At 43.8% G+C, this 25,909-nt stretch overlaps 1 protein-coding gene across 1 annotated transcript in view; it reads right to left on the bottom strand.

Annotated features, from left to right (window-relative positions):
* LOC115138781 (MAM domain-containing glycosylphosphatidylinositol anchor protein 1-like) overlaps positions 1-25,909 on the bottom strand; it is a 324,659-nt gene that overhangs the window by 154,629 nt on the left and 144,121 nt on the right. The window contains exon 4 of the mRNA XM_065025612.1: positions 8,738-8,934. Within this exon, the coding sequence (XP_064881684.1) occupies positions 8,738-8,934 (197 nt within the window). The remainder of the gene's footprint in view (positions 1-8,737; positions 8,935-25,909) is intronic.

Genomic DNA, 25,909 nt, shown 5'->3' with positions numbered 1-25,909 from the left:
TACGAACGAAAAGTAAATGGCTCACTTTATAGTCCAGTATTTACACGCATTTTGGGAAAGCGGGGATTGGGGTGCAAGTGTTTTAAATTGTGCAGTATTTAGCAATAATAATAATAATGTGGTGGCAGCAGTTGTGATGTGTGTGTAGCATGCATCTATATGTGTATGTGTGTGTGTAGATGAGTGTATATCTGTGTGGGTCAGTGTGGAGAGTCAGTGCATGTGGTCAGTCCAATTCACTCTTATAGATAGAAGGTATCAGACCTCATGCTCCGTTGTTATCAGATCTCATGTTCCGATACCGTCTGCCCGAGGGTAAGGAAGACAAACAGCTCGTGGTTGGTGTGTGTGGGGTCCTTGATGATCCGGTCCTTCTTCAGGCACTGTTTCGAGTAGATCTTCTGGATGAGTGGGAGCACAGTCCCAGAGATGTTCTGGGCCTTCTTCACCACCCTCTGGAGATCCTTGCGGTTGTGGACGGAGCAATTCCAGTACCAGGCCATGATGTAACCGGTCAGGACAGAATACATTTTTTCTTTAGCCGCCTTAGGAAGTAGAGACGCTATTGCGCCCTCTTGACAAGAGTGGTGTGTTGTTGATGCATTTCAAGTCCTCGGGGATGTGGATGCTGACTCTCTCTACTGCAGTACCATTGATGTGGATCAAGACATATTTACTCCTCTGCTTTCTGGAGTCAACAATCAACTCCTTCATTTTGCTGACATTAAGGGAGATGCCAGTTCACTTACCTTTTCCCTATAGGCTGACTCGTCATTATTGGTTATTAGGCCTATAAACCTGGTGTCATCAGCAAACTTGATGATGGAGTTGGTGTCGTGCAAAGCCACGCAGTCGTTGTTTTTCTCATTTTTATTTAATTCAACTTTATAAGTACTGTAAGGGGCCAAAGTTAAGGGGTGGTGGGGTGTGTTAGGGATAGTGGAACATATACTGTATATAGGTGTTTTGTGAACAAGTGTGCAATGCACTTTCCAAACTGTGAAAGGCAGCAATAAACCAGAAAGTTTTCCAAAGCTACGCTTTTGTGCCTATACTATCTTTTCCCCTAAGGTACATTATTGGCAATTTTAAGGTGCAACATCAGAGAAGGCGTGTTTCCAAAGAGGCTTGGATTATATAGCTAGAACTACTCTACTGGTGCCAACATTTGACTGGAGGGTGTCAGCAAATATGATTAAAAGTTTACACTATTCATCTATGGCAAAGATGCATATGTTTCCCTTTTCATCCATGTCTGGTGTTTGTTAGTTCCTGGCTAGCTAGGTCTTCAGCCAGCATGGAACAAAAGGGGGAGAAGGAATGATTAAAACTCAGACGCAGTTGTCAAGTAAACACATCTGTCAGTGCTGATGTGAACCACATCACAAAAGACACGCCAAACGGGAGATGTATAAAAAATATACAGTATATACATTTAATTATTTTATTTAACCTTTATTTAACCAGGTAGATTAGTTGAGAAGAAGTTCTCATTTACAACTCTGACATGACCAAGATAAAGCAAAGCAGTTTGACACATACAACAACAGAGTTACACATGGAATAAACAAACATACAGTCAATAATACAGTAGATTTAAAAAATAAGTATATACACAGTGTGTGCAAATGAGGTAGGATGAGGGAGGTAAGGCAATAAAATAGGCAATAGTGGCGAAGGAAATTATGATATAAGAATTAAACACTGGAGTGATAGAAGTGCTGAAGATGAATATGCAAGTAGAGATACTGGGGTGAAAAGGAGCAAAATAAATAAATACAGTGTGGGGATGAGGGAGTTGGATGGGCTATTTACAGATGGGCTATGTACAGGTGCAATGATCTGTGAGCTGCTCTGACAGCTGGTGCTTGAAGTTAGTGAGGGAGATATGAGACACTGGCTTCAGTAATTTTTTGCAGTTCGTTCCAGTCATTGGCAGCAGAGAACTGGAAGGAAAGATGGCCAAAGGAAGAGTTCGCTTTGGGGGTGACCAGTGAAATATACCTGCTGGAGCACGTGCTGCTATGGTGACCAGTGAAATGAGATAAGGCAGGGTTTTACCAAGCAAAGACTTGTAGATGACCTGGAGCCAGTGGGTTTGGCATACAACAAGAGCATACAGGTTGCAGTGGTGGGTAGTATATGGGGCTTTGGTGACAAAACAGATGCACTGTGATAGACTGCATCCAATTTGTTGAGTAGAGTGTTTTTGTAAATGACATCGCCGAAGTTGAGGATCGTTAGGATAGTCAGTTTCACGGGGGTATGTTTGGCAGTATGAGTGAAGGATGCTTTGTTGCGATATAGGAATGATTCTAGATTTAATATTGGATTAGAGATGCTTAATGTGGGTCTGGAAGGAGACACCTAGGTATTTGTAGTTGTCTTACATATTCTAGGTCAGAACCGCCCAGAGTAGTGATGCTGGACGGGCAGCAATCGGTTGAAGAGCATGCATTTAGTTTTACTTGCATTTAAGAGCAGTTGGAGGCCACAGAAGGAGAGTTGTATGGCATTGAAGCTCATCTGGAGGTTAGTGTCCAACGAAGGGCCAGAGGTATACAGAATGATGTCGTCTGCGTAGAGGTGGATCAAAGAATCACCAGCAGCAAGAGTGACATCATTGATGGATACAGAGAAGAGAGTCGGCCCGAGAATTGAACCCTGTGGCACCCCCATAGAGACTGCCAGAGGTCCGGACAACAGGCCCTCCGATTTGACACACTGAACCCTATCAGAGAAGTAGTTGGTGAACCAGGCGAGGCAGTGATTAGAGAACCCAAGGCTGTTGAGTCTGCCGATAAGAATGTGGTGATTGACAGAGTCGAAAGCCTTGGCTAGGTCAATGAATATGGCTGTACAGTATTGTCTCTTATCGATGGCAGTTATGATATCCCTACCCCGGTCAACAGCCCTGCGCCCCCCACAGCAACTCGCCCACGACTCCCCCATTTCTCCTTCACCCAAATCCAGATAGCTGATGTTTTAAAAGAGCTGCAAAATCTGGACCTCTACAAATCAGCCGGGCTAAACAATCTGGACCCTCTCTTTCAAAAATGATCTGCCGAAATTGTTGCAACCCCTATTACTAGCCTGTTCAACCTCTCTTTCATATCGTCTGAGATCCCCAAAGATTGGAAAGCTGTCGCGGTCATCCCCCTCTTCAAAGGGGGAGACACTATAGACCCAAACTGCTACAGACCTATATCTATTCTACCCTGCCTTTGTAAGGTCTTTAAAAGCCAAGTTAACAAACAGATTACCGACCATTTCGAATCCCACCGTAACTTCTCCGCTATGCAATCTGGTTTCAGAGCTGGTCATGGGTGCACCTCAGCCACGCTCAAGGTCCTAAACGATATCATAACCGCCATCGATAAGAGACATTACTGTGCAGCTGTATTCAGACTCAACACCCTTGGTTTGCACTTACTGTATAGTCAGTTGTGTTGAGGAGGCACAAAACACACAATGCAAGAGGCATATAAACCATTTTCATTGTTTATGTTGCAAAACTGTTTACATTGTCACCTACTGAGCATGATCCAGGCAAACATGGCCTCTTCTACCCTCTCTACCCTTCTCCCCTCCCGCTCCCCTTCTATTGGCAGCCCCTTGGCGTTTCGGCGTTGCCCACTTCACCCCGAGCTGTGTGGTCACTCTGCACCCAGACAGCCCTCTTTTTTCCTTGGCCAGGGCTCCCCCAGAGCCCCAGATAAAAGGAGGTTTCCTTTGATTCATGCCCAACAGCGGGGACCGCTGCTGGGGTAGCTGTTCTAGCATGTGCCCTGGTGTTTGTTTTGCTGTCAGAATGGATTGGAGGCACTAACTAGACTGCTTTTATGTTGCTGTTTGGTGACGGATGCTGGGGTTCAAAGGGACCTGTGGTTTTAAAGATAGAGGTTCTGCTGCAGAAGATGAGTGCTTATGTGTGTGTTGTGGTTGAAAACGGTATAGGAGCATTGTGTACTGTATCAATAAGGGTTTGTGTAGAGGGGAGAGAAAAATGGTGAGAAAGTTCAAAGGGAGAGAGAATGAGGTCATTGACAGTCAGGCTTAGGTTCAGACACACCGTTCCCCTTTCCATCCTCTTTTCCCTGATCACAGAGGTAGGGGGCAGAGAAGTGGACATTTGGGTTCAGCGTCACATTTTCAGATGCTCGGAAAGCTGATGATCCTGGCTTTGTTTATGTCCCAAGTCTCCCCCTTCTCTCAGATCCTTCCAGCGACACTCTAAAACACAGGACACACACACACAGGACATCACAGATGTGCCCCGGACTCAGAGGTGCAGGCAGGAAGCAGGGATTCTGGAAACGCCATTAAAGTCATAACTCTGTACATGAACTTCGCTTATTCCCAGCGCAGATACGGATATACTGTAGTCGCTTGTAAGGACTCATGCGCAAAGGCAGGAGAATGCACACGCACACAATACCATTCTTGCTCACCGACACACATCACTCAGATCCACACTGCATTCTCACACACACACACACACACACACACACACAATGGATAAATACAAGACACACATCACTCTCACTCAGATCCGCACCTCATTCTGACACACACACACACACACACACATACAGTTGAAGTCGAAAGTTTACATACACCTTAGCCAAATACATTTAAACTCAGTTTTTCACAATTGCTGACATTTAATCCTAGTAAGAATTCCCTGTTTTAGGTCAGTTTGGATCACCACTTTATTTTAAGAATGTGAAATGTCAGAATAATAGTAGAGAGAATTATTTCTTTTAGCTTTTATTTCTTTCACCACATTCCCAGTGGGTCAGAAGATTACAGACACTCAATTAGTATTTAGTAGATTTGCCTTTAAAATTGTTTAACTTGGGTCAAACGTTTCGGGTAGCCTTCCACAAGCTTCCCACAATAAGTTGGGTGAGTTTTGGCCCGTTCCTCTTGACAGAGCTGGTGTAACTGAATCAGGTTTGTAGGCCTTGCTCGCACAGGCTTTTTTAGTTCACGCACACATTTTCTATAGGATTGAGGTCATGGCTTTGTGATGGCCACTCCAATATTTTGACTTTGTTGTCCTTAAGGTATTTTGCCACAACTTTGGAAGTATGCTTGGGGTCATTGTCCATTTGGAAGACCAATTTGCGACGAAGCTTTAACTTCCTGACTGATGTCTTGAGATGTTGCTTCAATATATCCACATATTTTCCTCCCTCATGAGGCCATCTATTTTGTGAAGTGCACAGACCCTTCTGCAGCAAAGCACCCGCCACAACATGATGCTGCCACCCCCACAACATGATGCTGCCACCAAAATGCTTCACGATTGGGATGGTGTTCTTCGGCTTGCAAGCCTCCCCCTTTTCCTCCAAACATAACGATGGTCATTATGGCCAAACAGTTTCATCAGACCAGGGGACATTTCTCCAAAAAGTAAGATATTTGTCCCCCGTGTGCAGTTGTAAACCGTAGTCTGGCTTTCTTATGGCGGTTTTGGAGCAGTGCCTTCTTCCTTGCTGAGCAGCCTTTCAGGTTATGTCACTATAGGACTCGTTTCACTGTGGATATATTTACTTTTGTACCTGTTTCCTCCAGCATCTTCACAAGGTCCTTTGCTGTTGTTCTGGGATTGATTGCACTCTTTGCACCGAAGTGCATTCATCTCTAGGAGACAGAATGCGTCTCCTTCCTGAGCGGTATGAAGGCTGCGTGGTCCCATGGTGTTTATAATTGCGTACAATTGTTTGTACAGATGAGTGTGGTACCTTTAGGTGTTTGGCAATTGCTCCCAAGGATGAACCGGCCTTGTGGAGGTCTACCATATTTTTTCTGAGGTCTTGGCTGATTTCTTTTGATTTTCCCATGATGTCAAGCAAAGAGGCACTGAGTTTGAAGGTAGGCCTTGAAATACATCCACAGGTTCACCTCCAATTGACTCAAATGATGTCAATTAGCCTATCAGAAGCTTCTGAAGCCATGACATCATTTTCTGGAATTCTTCAAGTTGTTTAAAGGCACAGTCAACTTAGTATTTGTAAACTTCTGACCCACTGGAATTGTGATACAGTGAATTATAAGTGAAATAATCTGTGTGTAAACAATTGTTGGAAAAATGACTTGTGTCATGCACAAAGTAGATGTCCTAACCGACTTGCCAAAACTATAGTTTGTTAACAAGAAATGTGTGTAGTGGTTGAAAAACGAGTTTTAATAACTTCAACCTGAGTGTATGTAAACTTCCGACTTCAACTGTACATTGTCCACAGATGTTCCGGATTAGCTGATTAGCTATCCTGATTAGTTTCTTGCCAGTGTCATCTGCCAAAATAAAGAGAAAGAGAGAGAGGGAGAGAGAGAGTGACAGGGAGATGAGGTAAGAAGTCGCAGAGATGGAAATGAGTTGCCAATCAGTAGGTGGAAGTTCAATTGTGTTTGTGTGACTGAGCATGCCGTCAATATGCCATATAGGCTGGCAGCAAGTTGGCAGGAAGCAAGTAAGCACTAATTTTCTACATTGAAGAATAAAAGTGAAGACATCAAACTTTTAAATAACACAAATGTAATCATGCAGTAACCAGGAAAGTTTGAAACAAATTAAATTTGATTTTAGATTCTTCAAAGTGGCCACCCTTTGCCTTGACAGCTTTGTATTCTCTTGGTATTCTCTCAACCAGATTCACCTGGATTGCTTTTCTAACAGTCTTGTTGGAGTTCCCACATACGATGAGCACTTGTTGGCTGCTTTCCCTTCACTCTGCAGTCCAACTCATCCCAAACCATCTCATCTGTGTTAAGGAGGCCAGGTCATCTGATGCAGCACTCCATCCTTCTTCGTCAAATAGTCCTTACCCAACCTGGAGCACTAACCAGATGGGATGTCGTATCGCTGCAAAATGTTGCGCTAGCCATGCTGGATAAGTGTGCCTTGAATTCTAAATAAATCACAGACAGTGTCACCAGCAAAGCACCCTCACACATCACACCTCCTCCTACATGCTTCACGGTGGGAACCACACATGGAGAGATCATCCGTTCACCTACTCTGCGTCTCACAAAGACACTGTGGTTGGAACCAAAAATCTCACATTTGGCTCATCAGACCAAAAAAACAGATTCCCACCGGTCTAATGTCCATTGCTCGTGTGTCTTGGCCCAAACAAGTCTCTTCTTATTTTTGGTGTCCTTTAGTAGTGTTTTTTTAAGTAATTCGACCATGAAGGCCTCATTCACAGTCTCCTCTGAACATTTGATGTTGAGATGTGTCTGTTACTTGAACTGTCAAACATTTATTTGGGCTGCAATCTGAGGTGCAGTTAGCTCTAAAAATCTTGGTTGACCCAACTGCTGGGTTTCAGGCATTGGATCACTTAAAGCCAAGTCATGGTTGATCCGAAAATGTGGTCAGGCTCCATATGGAGGGTGTGACACAATTGCAGAGCCTCCAAAGGCCAATTTGAGCTCCGTACCGCATCGCCGTGCGCCTCACAAGTTTTGTAACAATGCGTATGGCTAAGCATAGCTCTATATAGCGCCACATTGACATGATTGATGGGCAGGAGGTCTTGTATAAACACAAAATCACTTCCTTGACAACTTCCTTCACAACAGCTCTGCTCCGCGAAACACAAAAAGTATGATTCTGACTTCGACTGAGTCCGTAGCACTGTATATGCTGCATGGCCAATGTAGACGTCGGATTGAACATGCAGCACCTTTTAGTTGGGTTGATTTCTTTAAAAATTGCTGTGTTATTGATGCTGGGTTTTTCAGATATGACCCAGCGGGTCAGCTCAAAAGAATGGAGGCATGGCTTTCAGGGGCATGGCTTTTGTCCACTCGTGAGAGTAAATGTCATTCCAGTTCATCTATTCCATTGTATTGTTATCACATGTTAAGGTTAAACAACTACACTTTTGAAGCTTTAATTAGGCTTACAGAATTGTATGAGTTCCCCAAGGGCCTATGCATATCCATATGGATTAAGATTTAGAATTAAAACAAAAATATCAAAAACAACTTCCTATCGCTGGATTTGAACGTGCAACCTTTGGACGCAGAGGCAGATGCTTACACCCATCCCCCATTCCTGTCCACAACACCATAGTGCAGGTTTTCCCAAATTTGGTCCTCGGGACCACAAGGGGTGCACGGGGTGCACGTCTTGGTTTTGCCCCAGCGATACACAGCAGATTCAAATAATCAACTAATCATCCAGCTTTCATCATTTGAATCAGCTGTGTAATGTTAGGGCAAAAAAATAAACGTGCATGCCTTGGGGTCCCGAGGGCCGAGTTTGGGAAACTCTGCCCTAGCAAAACTGCAACCTACTTGAAGGTAACAATGCTCACTGTTACCCCTAGTGGCCAGTTTCCACATCATCTCCCGACATTGTATCACGGGTGACCTGGATAAAATTAACCCATGTTTGGGTGATCCAAACAACCCAACATGCTCTGTTATTAACGCTACCCAACTTTTTGGGTCAAAATAACCCAGCATGTGTTCAGTCCAGCATTTAAATTGGGTTGTTTTTAACCCAGCATTTTTTAGAGTGTAGATGTCCACTCAGTTATCCTTTCTTTGTTGCGGTTAATTTGTGTGTGGGTATGTAGTGAGCCTGCACATATACTATTCTATGGGTTGTGGGTCTGTTATCCTTGCTCTATGGGTCTGTTATCCTTGATCTGTTGCATGGGGTACAATGCTAGTAGCTTAAGAGTGTAAATGTGTGTTTGTGGTCCTCGTACCATACCTGTGTGTATAGCGGTTCGTAGATGTCCACTCCTTGATCCTTGCTCTGCTCTATGGGAATGGTGCCTCGTTTCCAGATGAAGCGGGCCGGGGGGTTGGAGTTGACAGTACAGCGGAGGAACACCGTCTTCTCCTGATAGAAGCTCCCGCGCACATCGCTGATGGTCTGGTGCACCGTCAGAACTGGTTTGTCAAGGTCTGGGCACAGACACACAGATGCACTTCATCAATATCAAGAATACGTTCATCCAAACTATACTAAATTCCATCAATCATATTTGATAGACTATGTGGGGACCTTCCTCACAATGGTTAGACATTTGTAATGTACACAGCCTTCACCTACTGTACCTTACACCACACTGAGACACTCCACATATTAATCAGGAAAATATCTACACGAAAGGTTTGCCTGCCCAAAACCATTTTAATCACACATAAATGTCAAGAAATCAAAAGGGGATGAATACTTATGATAGGCACTGTAGATTCAGCAGGGAACTGTGTGTGTGTGTCTACGTGACTCAGGCACTTGTGGCTTCCTTGCTGTGTTATTTAGGAGCAGCCCTCTATTCTATTGTGACTAAGAGATAAAGATAGAAGCACATCTAAACACTAAATACAACTTGATAAGGCTGAAGGTTGATTGGGACCAGTTGATTAGCCGACTACTCACTGTTATTAGGAAAAGAGCCATGCTAAATTGTCTCTTTTAGATGACTATCCCAGAAAAGACAGTATTGTTAAAAGGCTTCTCTTCTTCAACTGGGGAGAAATGGAACAGTACACAATGCACAAGTAGATTCTCTCTCTTTCTTTCCGTTCCTCTCTCTTTCTCTCTCTCTCTCACGCACATTCTCTCTCCCACGCACACAGAAACGCACACACATCCTGTCCCCTAACTCATCTTTCAACACAAAGGCAAAAGGAATTTGGGGTCAAAAGGTCAATTGAAAAAGGTCAATTGCAAAGCCTTCTCCAAAAATGACACAGGAGGAGATTAACAAACACAAATTAAAATATCTCAAGAAATGAATGTCCTATCAACATGACATTTTCAGGGGTTATGCCGTCATTGAAAATAAGAATTTGTTCTTAACTGACTTGCCTGGTTAAATAAAGGTAAAAAAATATATTTAAAAATATATATATACAATAATATGAGCATAAAATGAAATACAATTACATGCATACACAGTACCAGTCAAATGTTTTTACACACCTACCCATTCAATGGTTTTTTTTTGTTTTTTGTAAAATAATAGTGAAAACATCAAAACAATGAAATAACACATATACAGTTGTGGCCAAAAGTTTTGAGAAAGACACAAATATACATTTTCACAAAGTCTGCTGCCTCAGTTTGTAAATCAAATCAAATCATTGTATGATTGTATGATGGCAATTTGCATATACTCCAGAATGTTTTGAAGAGTGATCAGATGAATTGCAAATAATTGCAAAGTCCCTCTTTGCCATGCAAATTAACTGAATCCCCCCCCAAAAATATTGACTGCATTTCAGCCATGCCACAAAAGGACAAGCTAACATCATGTCAGTGATTCTCTCGTTAACACAGGTGTGAGTGTTGACACAGACAAGGCTGGAGATCACTCTGTCATGTTGATTGAGTTTGAATAACACACTGGAAGCTTCAAAAGGAGGGTGGTGCTTGGAATCATTGTTCTTTCTCTGTCAACCATGGGTACCTGCAAGGAAACACGTGCCGTCATCATTGCTTTGCACAAAAAGGGCTTCACAGGCAAGGATATTGCTGCCAGTAAGATTGCACCTAAATCAACTATTTATCGGATCATCAAAAACTTGAAGGAGAACGCTTCAATTGTTGTGAAGAAAAGTCCAGCAAGAGCCAGGATCGTCTCCTAAAGTTGATTCAGCTGTGGGATCAGGGCACAACCATTACAGAGCTTGCTCAGGAATGGCAGCAGGCAGGTGTGAGTGCATCTGCACGCATAGTAAGGCGAAGACTTTTGGAGGATGGCCTGGTGTCAAGAAGGGCAGCAAAGAAGCCACTTCTCTCCAGGAAAAACATCAGGGACAGACTGATATTCTGCAAAAGGTACAGGGATTGGACTGCTGAGGACTGTGGTAAAGTCATTTTCTTTGATGAATTCCCTTTCCGATTGTTTGGGGTATCCAGAAAAAAGCTTGTCCGGAGAAGAGAAGGTGAGCGCTACCATCAGTCCTGTGTCATTCCAACAGCATCCTGAGACCATTCATGCGTGGGGTTGCTTCTCAGCCAAGGGAGAGGGGTCACTCACAATTTTGCCTAAGAACACAGCCATGAATAAAGAATGGTACCAACACATCCTCCGAGAGCAACTTCTCCCAACCATCCCGGAACAGTTTGGTGATGAACAGGTCGCAGTTGCAAATGAGAACTTGTTCTCAACTAGCCTACCTGGTTAAATAAAGGTGAAACAAAAAAAATAAAAAATAAAATGAACGATACCTTTTCCAGCATGATGGAGCACCTTGCCATAAGGCAAAAGTGATAACTAAGTGGCTCTGGGAACAAAACATCAATATTTTGGGTCCATGGCCAGGAAACTCCCCAGACCTCAATCCCATTGAGAACTTGTGGTCAATCCTCAAGAGGAGGGTGGACAAACAAAAACCCACAAATTCGAACAAACTACAAGCATTGATTATGCAAGAATGGGCTGCCATCAGTGGCCCAGAAGTTAATTGACAGCATGCAAGGGCGGATTGCAGAGTTCTTGATAAAGAAGGGTCAACACTGCAAATATTGACTCTTTACATCAACTTCATGTAATTGTCAATAAAAGCATTTGACATTTATGAAATGCTTGTAATTATACTTCATTATTCCATGGTAACATCTTACAAAAATACAAAAAAAGATTCTTCAAAGTAGCCACCCTTTGCCTTGATGACATCTTTGCACACTTGGCATTCTCTCAACCAGCTTCATGAGGTACTCACCTGGAATGCATTTAAATGAACTAGTGTGCTTTGTTAAAAGTTCATTTGTGGGATTTCTTTACTTATTAATTTTTCAGGCTTAGGTCTATTTTTCTCCACTTCCTGTCTGACTGACGTGCCCAAAGTAAACTGCCTGTTACACAGGTCCAGAAGCCAGGATATGCATAAAGTCAGTACCCTTGGATAGAAAACACTTTGAAGTTTGTAGAAATGTTAAAATAATGCATGAGACAATAACACAATTGATATGATAGGACGAATATTGTTTTTGAGAGCCAATGCTCTTACAATGGAAAGCCATGTGTCATATGCAATTCCAACTCCCATATCGCAATTCCTATGGCTTCCACTAGATGTCAACAGTCTATGTTCAAGGTTTCAGGCTTGTTTCTTCCCAAAAGAGGAAGAATTTTGAGTTTTGGTACTGGGAGTCAGAGACGTCTGTGCGAGAGACTAAGTAGACATGCAACTGCTCATTTTTACTTTCCTATTGAACATACTTCTTTCCGATTTAAACTATAATATTTCAATGACATTTTAGGGTACCTGAGATTTAAATAGAATAGAAAACACTCTAATGTTTGGATGGAAAACACTCTAAAGTTTCTAAAACTGTTAAAATAATGTCTGTGAGTATAACAGAACTTATGTGGCAGGTGACACCCCGAGGACAAATCATCCAGGAAAATTGTTTTTTGAGTTCACTGTGTTTTCAATGGGTTTTCTATCTAGATTTCTAAGGCACTGGCTTGCAGTTCCTATTGCTTCCACTAGATGTCAACAGTCTTTAGAAATTGGTTGGTGTTTTTCTCTTGAGAAATGAAGAAGAAGCCCTTTCAGTTCTGGGTGTATAGCCAAGTGTACTGTTTTATTTGGGGCACGCGACCTGAAGCTCGCTCCACTTTCATTTTTATCCACTATTGAACGCAGTGTATCCCATCTTAAATTTTTATTGATTATTTACGTTTAAAAATACCTAAAGTTGGATTAGGAAAGTTGTTTGAAATGTTTGGACCAAGATTACAGGTAATTTATTAGATAATGTGTAGTCATGTTGGAACAGGTGTTTTTCTGAATCAACCGCGCCAAATAAATTGACATTTTGGGGATATAAGGACGGAATTAATCAAACAAAAAGACCCTTTGTGATGTTTATGGGACATATTGGAGTGCCAACAGAAGAAGATATTCAAAGGTAAGGCATGAATTATATCGTTATTTCTGAGTTTTGTGTCGCACCTGGCGGGTATAAATATGATTGTCATGTGTTTGTTTGATGGGGTGCTGTCCTCAGATAATAGCAGGGTTTACTTTCGCCGTAAAGCCTTGTTGAAATCTGGCACGATGGCTGGATTAACAACAAGTGTAGCTTTAATTTGATGTATTGCATGTGTGATTTCATGAAAGTTTAATATTTATAGTAATTTCATTTGAATTTGGCGCTCTGCCATTTCATCCGATGTTGTCGAGGGGTTCCGCTAGCGAAACGTCTAGCCGTAACAGGTTTTCACAAAGTTTAGTGGTAGCTTTTTGGAATCCTTTCTCTGCATGTTGAATGAGTGGATTACTCAAATCGATGGTGCCAACTAAACAGTCTTTTTGGGATAAATAGAAGGATTTTATATAACAAGCATTTTGTAGCTGGGACCCTTTGGATTGCAAATCAGAGGAAGATTTTCAAAAAGTAAGTGAATATTTAATCGTTATTTGTGATTTTACAAAGCCTGTGCTGGTTGAAAAAATTTTTGATGTGGGGCACCGTCCTCAAACAATCGCATGGCATGCTTTCGCTGTAAAGCCTATTGTAAATCGGACAATGCAGTTAGATTAACAAAAATGTAACCTTATAACCGACAAGACAAAAACAGACCTACATCCTATGCTAGCTTGCTACCGATGGCCCGGTTAGTTGTCTGAATTGCCGTTATCCCAACCAACCTCACCACTCACTGGACCCTTAATGATCACTCGACTAAGCACGCCTCTCCTTAATGTCAATATGCCTTGTCCATTGCTGTTCTGGTTAGTGTTTATTTGCTTATTTCACTGTCGAGACTCTAGCCCTGCTCATTATACCTTATCCAACCTTAAAGTTCCACCACCCACACATGCGATGACATCACCAGGTTTCAATGATGTTTCTAGAGACAATATCTCTCTCATCATCACTCAATACCTAGGTGTACCTCCACTGTATTCATATCCTACCATACCTTTGTCTGTACATTATACTTTGAAGCTATTTCATTGCCCCCAGAAACCTCCTTTTACTCTCTGTACCGGACATTCTAGGCAACCAATTCTCATAGCTTTTAGCCGCACCCTTATCCTACTCCTCCTCTGTTCCTCTGGTGATTCCCCAGGTGCTCTCTTTTGATGACTTCTGTAACCGTAATAGCCTTGGTTTCATGCATGTTAACATTAGAAGCCTCCACCCCAAGTTTGTTTTATTCACAGCTTTAGCACTGCTTTAGCACACTCTGCCAACCTGGATGTTCTAGCCGAGTCTGAATCCTGGCTTAGGAAGACCACCAAAAATTCTGAAATCTCCATCCCTAACAACAACATTTTCAGACAAGATAGAACGGCCAAAGGGGGCGATGTTGCAATCTACTGCAAATATAGCCTGTAGAGTTCTGTCCTACTATTCAGGTCTGTACCGAAACAATTTGAACTTCTACTTTTAAAAATCCACCTCTCTAAAAACAAGTCTCTCACCGTTGCCGCCTGCTATAGACCACTCTCTGCCCCCAGCTGTGCTCTGGACACCATATGTGAACTGGTTGCCCCCCATCTATCTTCAGAGCTCGTGCTGCTAGGCGACCTAAACTGGAACATGCTTAACACCCCAGCCATCCTACAATCTAAGCTTGATGCCCTCAATCTCACACAAATTATCAATGAACCTACCAGTTGCCACCCCAAAGCCGTAAACACGGGCACCCTCATAGATATCATCCTAACCAACTTGCCCTCAAAATACACCTCTGCTGTTTTCAACCAAGATCTCAGCGATCACTGCCTCATTGCCTGCATCCGTAATGGGTCAGAGGTCAAACGACCTCCACTCATCACTGTCAAACGCTCCCTGAAACACTTCAGCGAGCAGGCCTTTCTAATCGACCTGGCCGGGGTATCCTGGAAGGATATTGATCTCATCCCGTCAGTAGAGGATGCCTGGTTATTTTTTTTAAATGCCTTCCTCACGATCTTAAATAAGCATCCCCCATTCAAGAAATTTAGAACCAGGAACAGATATAACCCTTGGTTCTCTCCAGACCTGACTGCCCTTAACCAACACAAAAACATCCTATGGCGTTCTGCATTAGCATCGAACAGCCCCCGTGACATGCAACTTTCAGGGAAGCTAGAAACCAATATACACAGGCAAAAAAGCCAAGGCTAGCATTATCAAGCAGAAACACAAACTCAAATAATTCCTGGACACTGTAGCTGCCCACTGCACTGAGGATAGGAACCACTGTCACCACCGATAAATCGGTGGTGACCCCTACCCTGGTCAACAGCACTGCACCCCCCACAGCAACTTCTCCGCTATGCAATCTGGTTTCGCTATGCAATCTGGTGCACCTCAGCCACGCTCAAGGTCATAAACGATATCAAAACCGCCATCGATAAGAGACACTTCTGTGCAGCCGTATCAATCAGCCTGGCCAAGGCTTTCGACTCTGTCAATCACAGCATTGTTATTGGCAGACTCAACAGCCTTGGTTTCTCAAATGACTGCCTCGCTTGGTTCACCAGCTACTTCTCCGATAGAGTTCAGTATGTCAAATCGGCGGGCCTGTTATCCGGACCTCTGGCATTCTCTGAGGGTGCCACAGGGTTAAATTCTCGGGCCGACTCTCTTCTCTCTATACATCAATGATGTCGCTCTCTTCTTTGATCCACCTCTACGCAAACGACACCATTCTGTATACCTCTGACCCTTCAGTGGACACTGTTAACCTCTTGGAACACTAGGGGCAGTATTTCAATTTTGGATGAAAAAACGTTCCCGTTTTAAACAAGATATTTTGTCATGAAAAGATGCTCGACTATGCATATAATTGACAGCTTTGGAAAGAAAACACTCTGACGTTTCCAAAACTGCAAAGATATTATCTGTGAGTGCCACAGAACTGATGCTACAGGCGAAACCAAGATGAAACTTCAAACAGGAAGTGAGCCAAATGTTTGAGGCGCTGTTTTCCATTGTCTCCTTATATGGCTGTGAATGCGCCCTGAACGAGCCTACACTTTCTGCCGTTTCCCCAAGGTGTCTGCAGCATTGTGATGTGTTTGTAGGCATATCATTGGAAGATTGGCCATAAGAGACTACATTTTCCAGGTGTCCGGCCAGTGTCCTTTGTCGAAATTGGTGCGTAATCTTCAGCTGCAAGCATTCGTCCATGTGATTCAGAGGAGAGAGCAGACTTCCACGAACGATATATCATCGAAGAGATATGTGAAAAACACCTTGAGGTTGATTCTAAACAACGTTTACCATGTTTCAGTCGATATTATGGAGTTAATTTGGAAAAAAGTTTGGCGTTTTGATGACTGAATTTTATTTTTGGTAGCCAAATGTGACAAACAAAACGGAGCGATTTCTCCTACACAAAGAATCTTTCAGGAAAAACGGAACATTTGCTATCTAAATGAGAGTCTCCTCATTGAAAACATCCGAAGTTCTTCAAAGGTAAATAATTTTATTTGGTCACCCCCAAAGCCAATTCTTCTTTTGGCCGCCTCTCCTTCCAGTTCTCTGCTGCCAAATGACTGGAACGAACTGCAAAAATCTCTAAAGCTGGAGAATCTTACTTCCTTCTCTAGCTTTAACTTCTTGGTGACAGGGGGCAGTATTTTCACGTCCGGATGAAATGTATGCCCAAATTCAACTGCCTGGTACTCATCCCCAGAAGATAAGATATTAATATTTTATTTGGATAGAAAGCACCCTGAAGTTTCTCAAACTGTTTGAATCATGTCTGTGAGTATAACAGAACTTATGTAGCAGGCGAAACCCAGAGGAAAAACCATTCAGATTTTTCTTTTTTGAGGTCACTCTCTTTTCAATGGATTTTCATTGATGAAACCAGATTTCTAAAGGACCTTCTTGCAGTTCCTACCGCTTCCACTGGATGTCACCAGTCTTTAGGAATTGGTTGAGGTTTTTCCTTCGTGTAAGGAAAACCTGCCTCACCCAATGTGATACGGAATCGCTATTACTTTTAAGTTTTTGAACACACTCAAGAACCTCCAGAAGCTAACCAGCTAACTAGCTACAAGCTATTTAGTCATTGTTCGTTTTTTTAAACCTGGATAACACTTGCCAGTCCAGCTTCCCTGCCCCATCCATCGCTGCCCCCTGGACACTGATCTCTTGGCTACATAGCTGATGCACGCTGGACTGTCCATTAATCACGGTACTCCATTCTGCTTGTTTGTTTTATCTGTCGGCCCCGTTGCCTAGTCAACGCCATTTTACCTGCTGTTGTTGTGCTAGCTGATTAGCTGTTGTCTCACCTACTGTTTTAGCTAGCTTTCCCAATTCAACACCTGTGATTACTGTATGCCTCGCTGTATGTCTCTCTCAAATGTCAATATGCCTTGTATACTGTTGTTCAGGTTAGTTATCATTGTTTTAGTTCACAATGGAGCCCCTAGTTCCACTCTTCATACCCCTGATACCTCCTTTGTCCCACCTCCCACACATGCGGTGACCTCACCCATTACAACCAGCATGTCCAGAGATACAACCTCTCTCATCATCACCCAGTGCCTGGGCTTACCTCCGCTGTACCCGCACCCCACCATACCCTTGTCTGCACATTATGGCCTTAATATATTCTACCATGCCCAGAAACCTGCCCCTCTTATTCTCTGTCCCCAACGCTCTAGGCGACCAGTTTCGATAGCCTTTATCCGCACCCTCATACTACTCCTTCTCTGTTCCGCGGGTGATGTGGAGGTAAACCCAGGCCCTGCATGTCCCCAGGCACCCTCATTTGTTGACTTCTGTGATCGAAAAAACCTTGGTTTCATGCATATCAACATCAGAAGCCTCCTCCCTAAGTTTGTTTTACTCACTGCTTTAGCACACTCTGCTAACCCTGATGTCCTTGCCGTGTCTGAATCCTGGCTCAGGAAGGCCACCAAAAATTCTGAGATTTCCATACCCAACTATAACATCTTCTGTCAAGATAGAACTGCCAAAGGGGGAGGAGTTTCAGTCTACTGCAGAGATAGCCTGCAAAGTAATGTCATACTTTCCAGGTCCATACCCAAACAGTTCGAACTACTAATTTTGAAAATGACTCTCTCCAGAAATAAGTCTCTCACTGTTGCCGCCTGCTACCGACCCCCCTCAGCTCCCAGCTGTGCCCTGGACACCATTTGTGAATTGATCGCCCCCCATCTAGCTTCAGAGTTTGTTCTGTTAGGTGACCTAAACTGGGATATGCTTAACACCCCGGCAGTCCTACAATCTAAGCTAGATGCCCTCAATCTCACACAAATCATCAAGGAACCCAACAGGTACAACTCTAACTCTGTAAACAAGGGCACCCTCATAGACGTCATCCTGACCAACTGGCCCTCCAAATACACCTTCGCTGTCTTCAACCAGGATCTCAGCGATCACTGCCTCATTGCCTGTATCCGCTACGGAGCCGCAGTCAAACGACCACCCCTCATCACTGTCAAACGCTCCCTAAAACACTTCTGTGAGCAGGCCTTTCTAATAGACCTGGCCCGGGTATCCTGGAAGGACATTGACCTCATCCCGTCAGTTGAGGATGCCTGGTCATTCTTTAAAAGTAACTTCCTCACCATTTTAGATAAGCATGCTTCGTTCAAAAAATGCAGATAAGCATGCAGAACTATCCGCCGCCATTGTCGCAACCCCTAATACCAGCCTGTTCAACCTCTCTTTCATATCGTCCGAGATCCCCAAGGATTGGAAAGCTGCCGCAGTCATCCCCCTCTTCAAAGGGGGAGACACCCTGGACCCAAAATGTTAGAGACCTATATCCATCCTGCCCTGCCTATCTAAGGTCTTCGAAAGCCAAGTCAACAAACAGGTCACTGACCATCTCGAATCCCACCGTACCTTCACCGCTGTGCAATCTGGTTTCCGAGCCGGTCACGGGTGCACCTCAGCCACACTCAAGGTACTAAACGATATCATAACCGCCATCGATAAAAGACAGTACTGTGCAGCCGTCTTCATCGACCTTGCCAAGGCTTTCGACTCTGTCAATCACCATATTCTTATCGGCAGACTCAGTAGCCTCGGTTTTTCCGATGACTGCCTTGCCTGGTTCACCAATTACTTTGCAGACAGAGTTCAGTGTGTCAAATCGGAGGACATGCTGTCCGGTCCTCTGGCAGTCTCCATGGGGGTTCCACAGGGTTCAATTCTCGGGCCGACTCTTTTCTCTGTATATATCAATGATGTTGCTCTTGCTGCGGGCGATTCCCTGATCCACCTCTACGCAGACGACACCATTCTATATACTTTCGGCCCGTCATTGGACACTGTGCTATCTAACCTCCAAACGAGCTTCAATGCCATACAACATTCCTTCCGTGGCCTCCAACTGCTCTTAAACGCTAGTAAAACCAAATGCATGCTTTTCAACCGATCGCTGCCTGCACCCGCATGCCCGACCAGCATCACCACCCTGGATGGTTCCGACCTTGAATATGTGGACATCTATAAGTACCTAGGTGTCTGGCTAGACTGTAAACTCTCCTTCCAGACTCATATCAAACATCTCCAATCGAAAATCAAAACAAGAGTCGGCTTTCTATTCCGCAACAAAGCCTCCTTCACTCACGCCGCCAAGCTTACCCTAGTAAAACTGACTATCCTACCGATCCTCGACTTCGGCGATGTCATCTACAAAATGGCTTCCAACTCTCTACTCAGCAAACTGGATGCAGTCTATCACAGTGCCATCCGTTTTGTCACTAAAGCACCTTATACCACCCACCACTGCGACTTGTATGCTCTAGTCGGCTGGCCCTCGCTACATATTCGTCGCCAGACCCACTGGCTCCAGGTCATCTACAAGTCCATGCTAGGTAAAGCTCCGCCTTATCTCAGCTCACTGGTCACGATGGCAACACCCATCCGTAGCACGCGCTCCAGCAGGTGTATCTCACTGATCATCCCTAAAGCCAACACTTCATTTGGCCGCCTTTCGTTCCAGTACTCTGCTGCCTGTGACTGGAACGAATTGCAAAAATCGCTGAAGTTGGAGACTTTTATCTCCCTCACCAACTTCAAACATCAGCTATCTGAGCAGCTAACCGATTGCTGCAGCTGTACATAGTCTATTGGTAAATAGCCCACCCATTTTCACCTACCTCATCCCCATACTGTTTTTATTTATTTACTACCTGTACATGACCATCTGATCATTTATCACTCCAGCGTTAATCTGCAAAATTTTTATTATTCGCCTACCTCATGCCTTTTGCACACATTGTATATAGACTCCCCTTTTTTTTCTACTGTGTTATTGACTTGTTAATTGTTTTTCTCCATGTGTAACTCTGTGTTGTCTGTTCACACTGCTATGCCTTATCTTGGCCAGGTCGCAGTTGCAAATGAGAACTTGTTCTCAACTAGCCTACCTGGTGAAATAAAAAAGAAAAGAAAAGACAAATGTTAAGTTTGCTGAAAATAAACAGTTGATAGTGAGAGGGCGTTTCTTTTTTTGCTGAGTATGTGTGTGTCTGCGTATGGAAAATGAGCTTTAAAAGATGGATGACGAAGTCAAGATTCTCTCTATCGCTCAAACTACAATACATCTACACTAGTTTTGTTTTGTTTTTGAGTATTTTTTCCCTTTGTTTTGGAGATATAATCATACTCTATTTGTTCCTAGTCAGTTTCTGGCGGCCCATTGTGTAGGCCTGCGGATCAATTCCGCCCCCAGGGGTCTGAACTTACTGCTGAGAGTTAGAATAGTAGAATACATATGGTGCAATTTCGAAATTGGCTTGTGCATCTGCAGTTTATTTATTTTTAAATAAAACTGTCACTGACAGTCACTCAATTAGCCCATGTTGGCTAACACTTTTTAGATTTGTAAGTTAGTCTAGCCAACAAAATTTTGCTAATCCAAAGTGACATTTTATTTTGTCACGTGCCGAATAAGACTGGTGTAGACTTTACCGTGAAATGCTTGCTCACAAGCCCTTCCCGACAAATAGTAGCACTATATACAGGGAGCACCAGTACCAGATCAATGTGCAGAGGTATGAGGTATTTGAGGTAGGTACAATATGTACATGAAAGTAGGGTAAAGAGACTAGGCTTCAGGATAGATAATAATAAGAGTTTCAGCAGCAAATAATGAGTGTAAAAGTGAGTGTGTGCTATGTGTGTGTGTGCATATGTAGTGTATGTGTGGTTTTGTGTGAGAGTGTCAATGTAGTGTGTGTATATGGTGTGTATATACAGTATCGTCTAGCTAAAAGGCTAAGGTCGGCTCAGACCTGCAAGCCACTGCGGCCCATCAAGACAAGTTCAGAATTTTTTGTTGCTCCCACACCCATGAATGTGGTCTAGGTGAATTCAATCCGAAGCCACATAGTTTTAGGGCCTTGGTTTAGAGCCCCCCACAGCAGGGGACTCCCTATGCACTAACCATGTCTCACTTTGGAGATTTGAAATTACACTTAGCCACTCCAACCTAGTTGTGGTGAAGAAAGCCTCAGGCCTACCTCTCTCCCTCGATTGAGAACTCGTCGAAAACAATTAAAAATGATATTGTTGAGGAACACAGTAAAATGGCGAGGCGAGTGTGTGGATAGAGGGACTTAAGTGACCACAAACTGTCTCAGAAGTCCACATCATATGTTCTCATCAAAGGGAAGCTAAGGTGAGGGTCCCTGTTACGGATAAGTATTCTGTGTGTATTTCTTTTCTCTCCTTCTCCCCTCACAGGTGGCAATCATCATTCCCCAATCAGTCATCAATCAGACGCTAATCAGAAGACACCTCCTCCTGTTTCCATCTACCCAATCACATCCCCTTTCCCTTGGTTTAAAAACCCATTCAGTTGTTTCCTCTGGAGCGCCATCTCTCTGCCAATCTCTCGGTAGTTCTCTGGTTTTGTTTTTGCAACTAAATGTCACTTTGTCCCCCCCTTGAGTATTGTTTTTGTTATGATGTTTGATGGTGGGAAAAGTGGGTATTAAGATTAGTCGCCCATGGGCATACACTACCCGTAGGTAAACTTTGTTTTTAAAACACTAGTTCGAACTGGGCGGACCACCCACTGTATTTTTGGTTAGTTATTTAGCTGTTAGTAGTAGGCTAGTCTAGCTTAGGGGTATTTTGGGATATTTGTTTCTTTCCTTGGGTCCAGCTCAGCCCCTTTTCCTGCACCCCTTTACCGTGTGTTTGCAAATAAACCCTGAGTGTTTGATGGTAATTTAGTTGTCTGTGTTTTTATTCGTTCTCACTGTTACTTTGTCGCTATTATACTTTGCATGAGTTGTTACGGGTCTTGATACCATCCCCCCTAGACTGCCGGGCCAAAGGGATTCATAACAGTCCCCAAAGGGAACACTATTTCAAACAGTATCCACACCCAATATAACATTCATGTAATATCAGTCGAATGGACTAAGTCCGCCAACATGGAGCGTTATCCCTTGATACATCCTAGACAGCTGTTCCATTGCGCCTATGGCATATTAGGGAACAAAATCGTAGCAGCATCACTGGCGATCACTATGCCGCATGCTTGCGGAGGATTGGGTTGAGCAGGCAATGAGACGTCGACAAGATGAGACCGGAGCGATCACATCATGTTAAGTGGGTTCAGGGCAATGTTCAGTGAAGGGTTATGCTAAGTTAAGTGCCACAGCTTCCGTGTAATTAGGATGCAAAGCACGTTCGGATAAGGATGCAGCCATTTGGTGCTACGAGTCAAAAGAGATGTGTATCAAGGAAGGCCACAATGCTAGGGGCAAGTAAATCAATTGAAATGAGTTAAGACAGAAAAAGAGCTGTAGATCAGGCAGGGAGCGAGCAGTCTTGTGGTGATCATGGAGACACAGGTTCAAACCCAGCTGGACCAGTCACACTAAGCTTACGTCAATGACTAATGATGAGAACATGGCTTTTCTTCCAGAAGGGTGCTCCTAAACAAAGTTTCAACCCATGTTGTGGGGACAGGAGGGCTAGGCCCTTCTCTACGAGAGGCTCTTGATTAGTGGGAGGGGTGTCCTAATTCAAAACCTTTACAAGACATAGCACAGCATTTGTGTGGTGTGGTGGCCAGCGATCCCTTGCTTCGCCACCCTATAATGACGGCAGATGTAACCAGGTGAGAAACGCACACTCAGCGAGATGCGATAGGTAATTAGGAAGCAGACGACCCCCTCGGCCGTCACAGGGTGTTTCTTACAGTCCCCGCGGAGCCTGTCCATGGAGTCAATCAATAGCAATCCATACCCTCCTGGCTTACAAGCAGGGGAAATGGTGTTAAGGTAGGGGCTGGGGGACTGGTAAACCAAATAAAATGTTATTGGATGCATACACATATTTATCCGATTTTATTGTGGGTGTACCGAAACGCTTGTGTTCCTAGCTCACTGCAATATACATAGGTCTGAAAGAATGGAATTAATTTAGAAATGCATATTAGGATGAGCAATGTCAGAGTCCGGAGTATAGCTATACAGTGAGGGAAATAAGTATTTGAACCCTCTGCAAAACATGATTTAGAACTTGGTGGCAATCACAGAGGTCAGACGTTTCTTGTAGTTGGTCACCAGGTTTGCACACATCTCAGGAGGGATTTTGTCCCATTCCTCTTTGCAGATCTTCTCCAAGTCATTAAGGTTTCGAGGCTGACGTTTGGCAACTCGGACCTTCAGCTCCCTCCACAGATTTTATATGGGATTAAGGTCTGGAGACTGGCTAGGCCACTCCAGGACTATAATGTGCTTCTTCTTGAGCTACTCCTTTGTTGGTGTGGCTGTGTGTTTTGGGTCATTGTCATGCTGGAATACCCATCCACGACCCATTTTCAGTGCCCTGGCACGGAGTGTTTGGCTTGCGATGCTGGATGTGAGACTCAAGTGAGCGGTGGAAGATTCTGAAGGATTGATTCCCTGGATACGGGTAGGACACAATATTGACTGTGTGAGGGGAGAAAGAATCGGAAAAGATGGCTTTGGCAACAATAGGCTCGCTACCACCGTTTGATCCTAAAAATCAGGAATGGGAGGAGTACTGTGAAATAATGGAACATTTCTTTCCTGCTAATGAAATAACTGATGCCGCTATACAGAAATCCATACCCACAAGCGTTGTCGGTGCACAGATGTACAGCTTAATGAGAAACCTGTTGAGAACGCACTCAAACTGGCCCAGGCCATGGAGTCCGCAAATAGAAATGCACTGGATTTGCAGGCAAGGGACGCAACTGTGTGCCATACAGTAAAAGAGAGCAGCTCTGCACGAGTAGAATTTCAAAGAACGGAAAGCTGTGGTGCAGCAGCCAATAGAGACTGTTATCTTTGCAAAGGCAAACACGCAGCGTTTGACTGTAAATTTAAACACGAAAAGTGTAATGCATGTGGGATAATGGGCCACATTGCGAGGGCGTGCAGTATAAAGAAAACGCCACGGGCTGCAGAAATGAGAACGGACAGAAAACCGAATACCTCCAGATGCTCTAGCTACCCTCTAATCAGGTGATAGAAAGTGAGTGCGCAGACGCAGAGCAAGCATTCTCAATGTACAGTGTACAGGGGGTGAATATGAAAAAGGTGACGCCTTTCATTGTGGAAATGGGAATAAATGCATTTAAGGTACCATTTCAAATAGACACAGTATGTTGTGTCACGCTAATGAACAGGTCTCAATTCTACATGAAGTGGAAAAATGTGCCTAAACCGAGAGACACCCCACATTAAACTCAAAACGTACACCGGGGAGAAGATCACTGTGATTGGAGTTGCTGATGTTCAAGTGGAATATCAAGGACAAAAGAAAAGTCTGCCACTCTTAGTAGTAGAAGGTACTGGCCCCAGCTTACTAGGAAGAGGGTGGTTGGAGGAAATGAAATTGAACTGGGATGAAATCAAACATGTCACGACAGAGACGTTGACACAACAGCAGGTGCTTTCAAAGCATGACTGTGTTTTCAAAGAAGAGTTAGGGACATTAAAAGGGGTCCAAGCTACCATTCATGTTGCTGCTGATGCTACTCCCAGATTCCAGAGGCCGCCAAGATCAGTTCCATATGCCATGAAGCCTAAAGTGGATGTGGAAATTGACAGACTCTTAGCAGAGGATACAATTGTACCTGTCAAGTTTTCTGAGTGGGCAGCACCAGTTGTTCCCATACTAAAACCAGATGGTTCAATCAGATTATGTGGTGACTATAAGCTGACTGTAAAAAGAGTTTTCTCTCTGGAGCAGTACCCCATACCCAAAGTGGAGGATTTGTTTTCAACGTTAACCAGAGGGCAACAGTTTACAAAACTGCTAATGGATAAAGCTTCACAGAAGTACCTGACCATAAACACCCACAGAGGGATGTTTACCTATAAACGCTTACCTTTCGGGGTGTCTTCTACACCAGCTATCTTCCAAAGAACTATGGAGGGAATTCTGCAGGGGATACCCAAGGTAGCGGTTTACCTCGACAACATTCTTGTCACGGGAGTCACGAAGGAGGAACATCTCAGAAATGTAGGTGAAGTTTTGAGGATGATGGAGGACCCCATCTCCAGCTCCGACAAACGTTACAGAGCTGAAAGCCTATCTAGGCTTACTGAATTATTATAATCACTTCCTCCCGAACCTCTCTACCCTCTTAGCTCCTCTGCATCAACTGTTAAGGAAGGATGTGGCCTGGAAATAGTCAGAGAGGGAGAAGCTTTTGCAAAGTCAAAGGTGTTACTGCAATCAGCTGAAGCGCTAGTGCACTAGTCAGCATGGTTCATGTCAAGAACATTGTCGCCAGCGGAGAAAAAGTACTCTCAGCTGGACAAGGAAGGACTCTCTGTCATTCGGAATACAGAGATTCCACAAGTACTTGTACGGGGGAACATTCACTATTGTGACCAACCATAAGCCTCTGATCTCTCTGTTCCATGAACAAAAGCCAGTACCACAAATGGTCTCTCCAAGAGTTCAACGTTGGGCTAATTAATTTAGAATGAT

Source organism: Oncorhynchus nerka, linkage group LG12 (genome assembly GCF_034236695.1).
Source record: "Oncorhynchus nerka isolate Pitt River linkage group LG12, Oner_Uvic_2.0, whole genome shotgun sequence".
Lineage (NCBI taxonomy): Eukaryota > Metazoa > Chordata > Actinopteri > Salmoniformes > Salmonidae > Oncorhynchus > Oncorhynchus nerka.
This window is presented reverse-complemented; position numbering and strand designations above follow the sequence as displayed.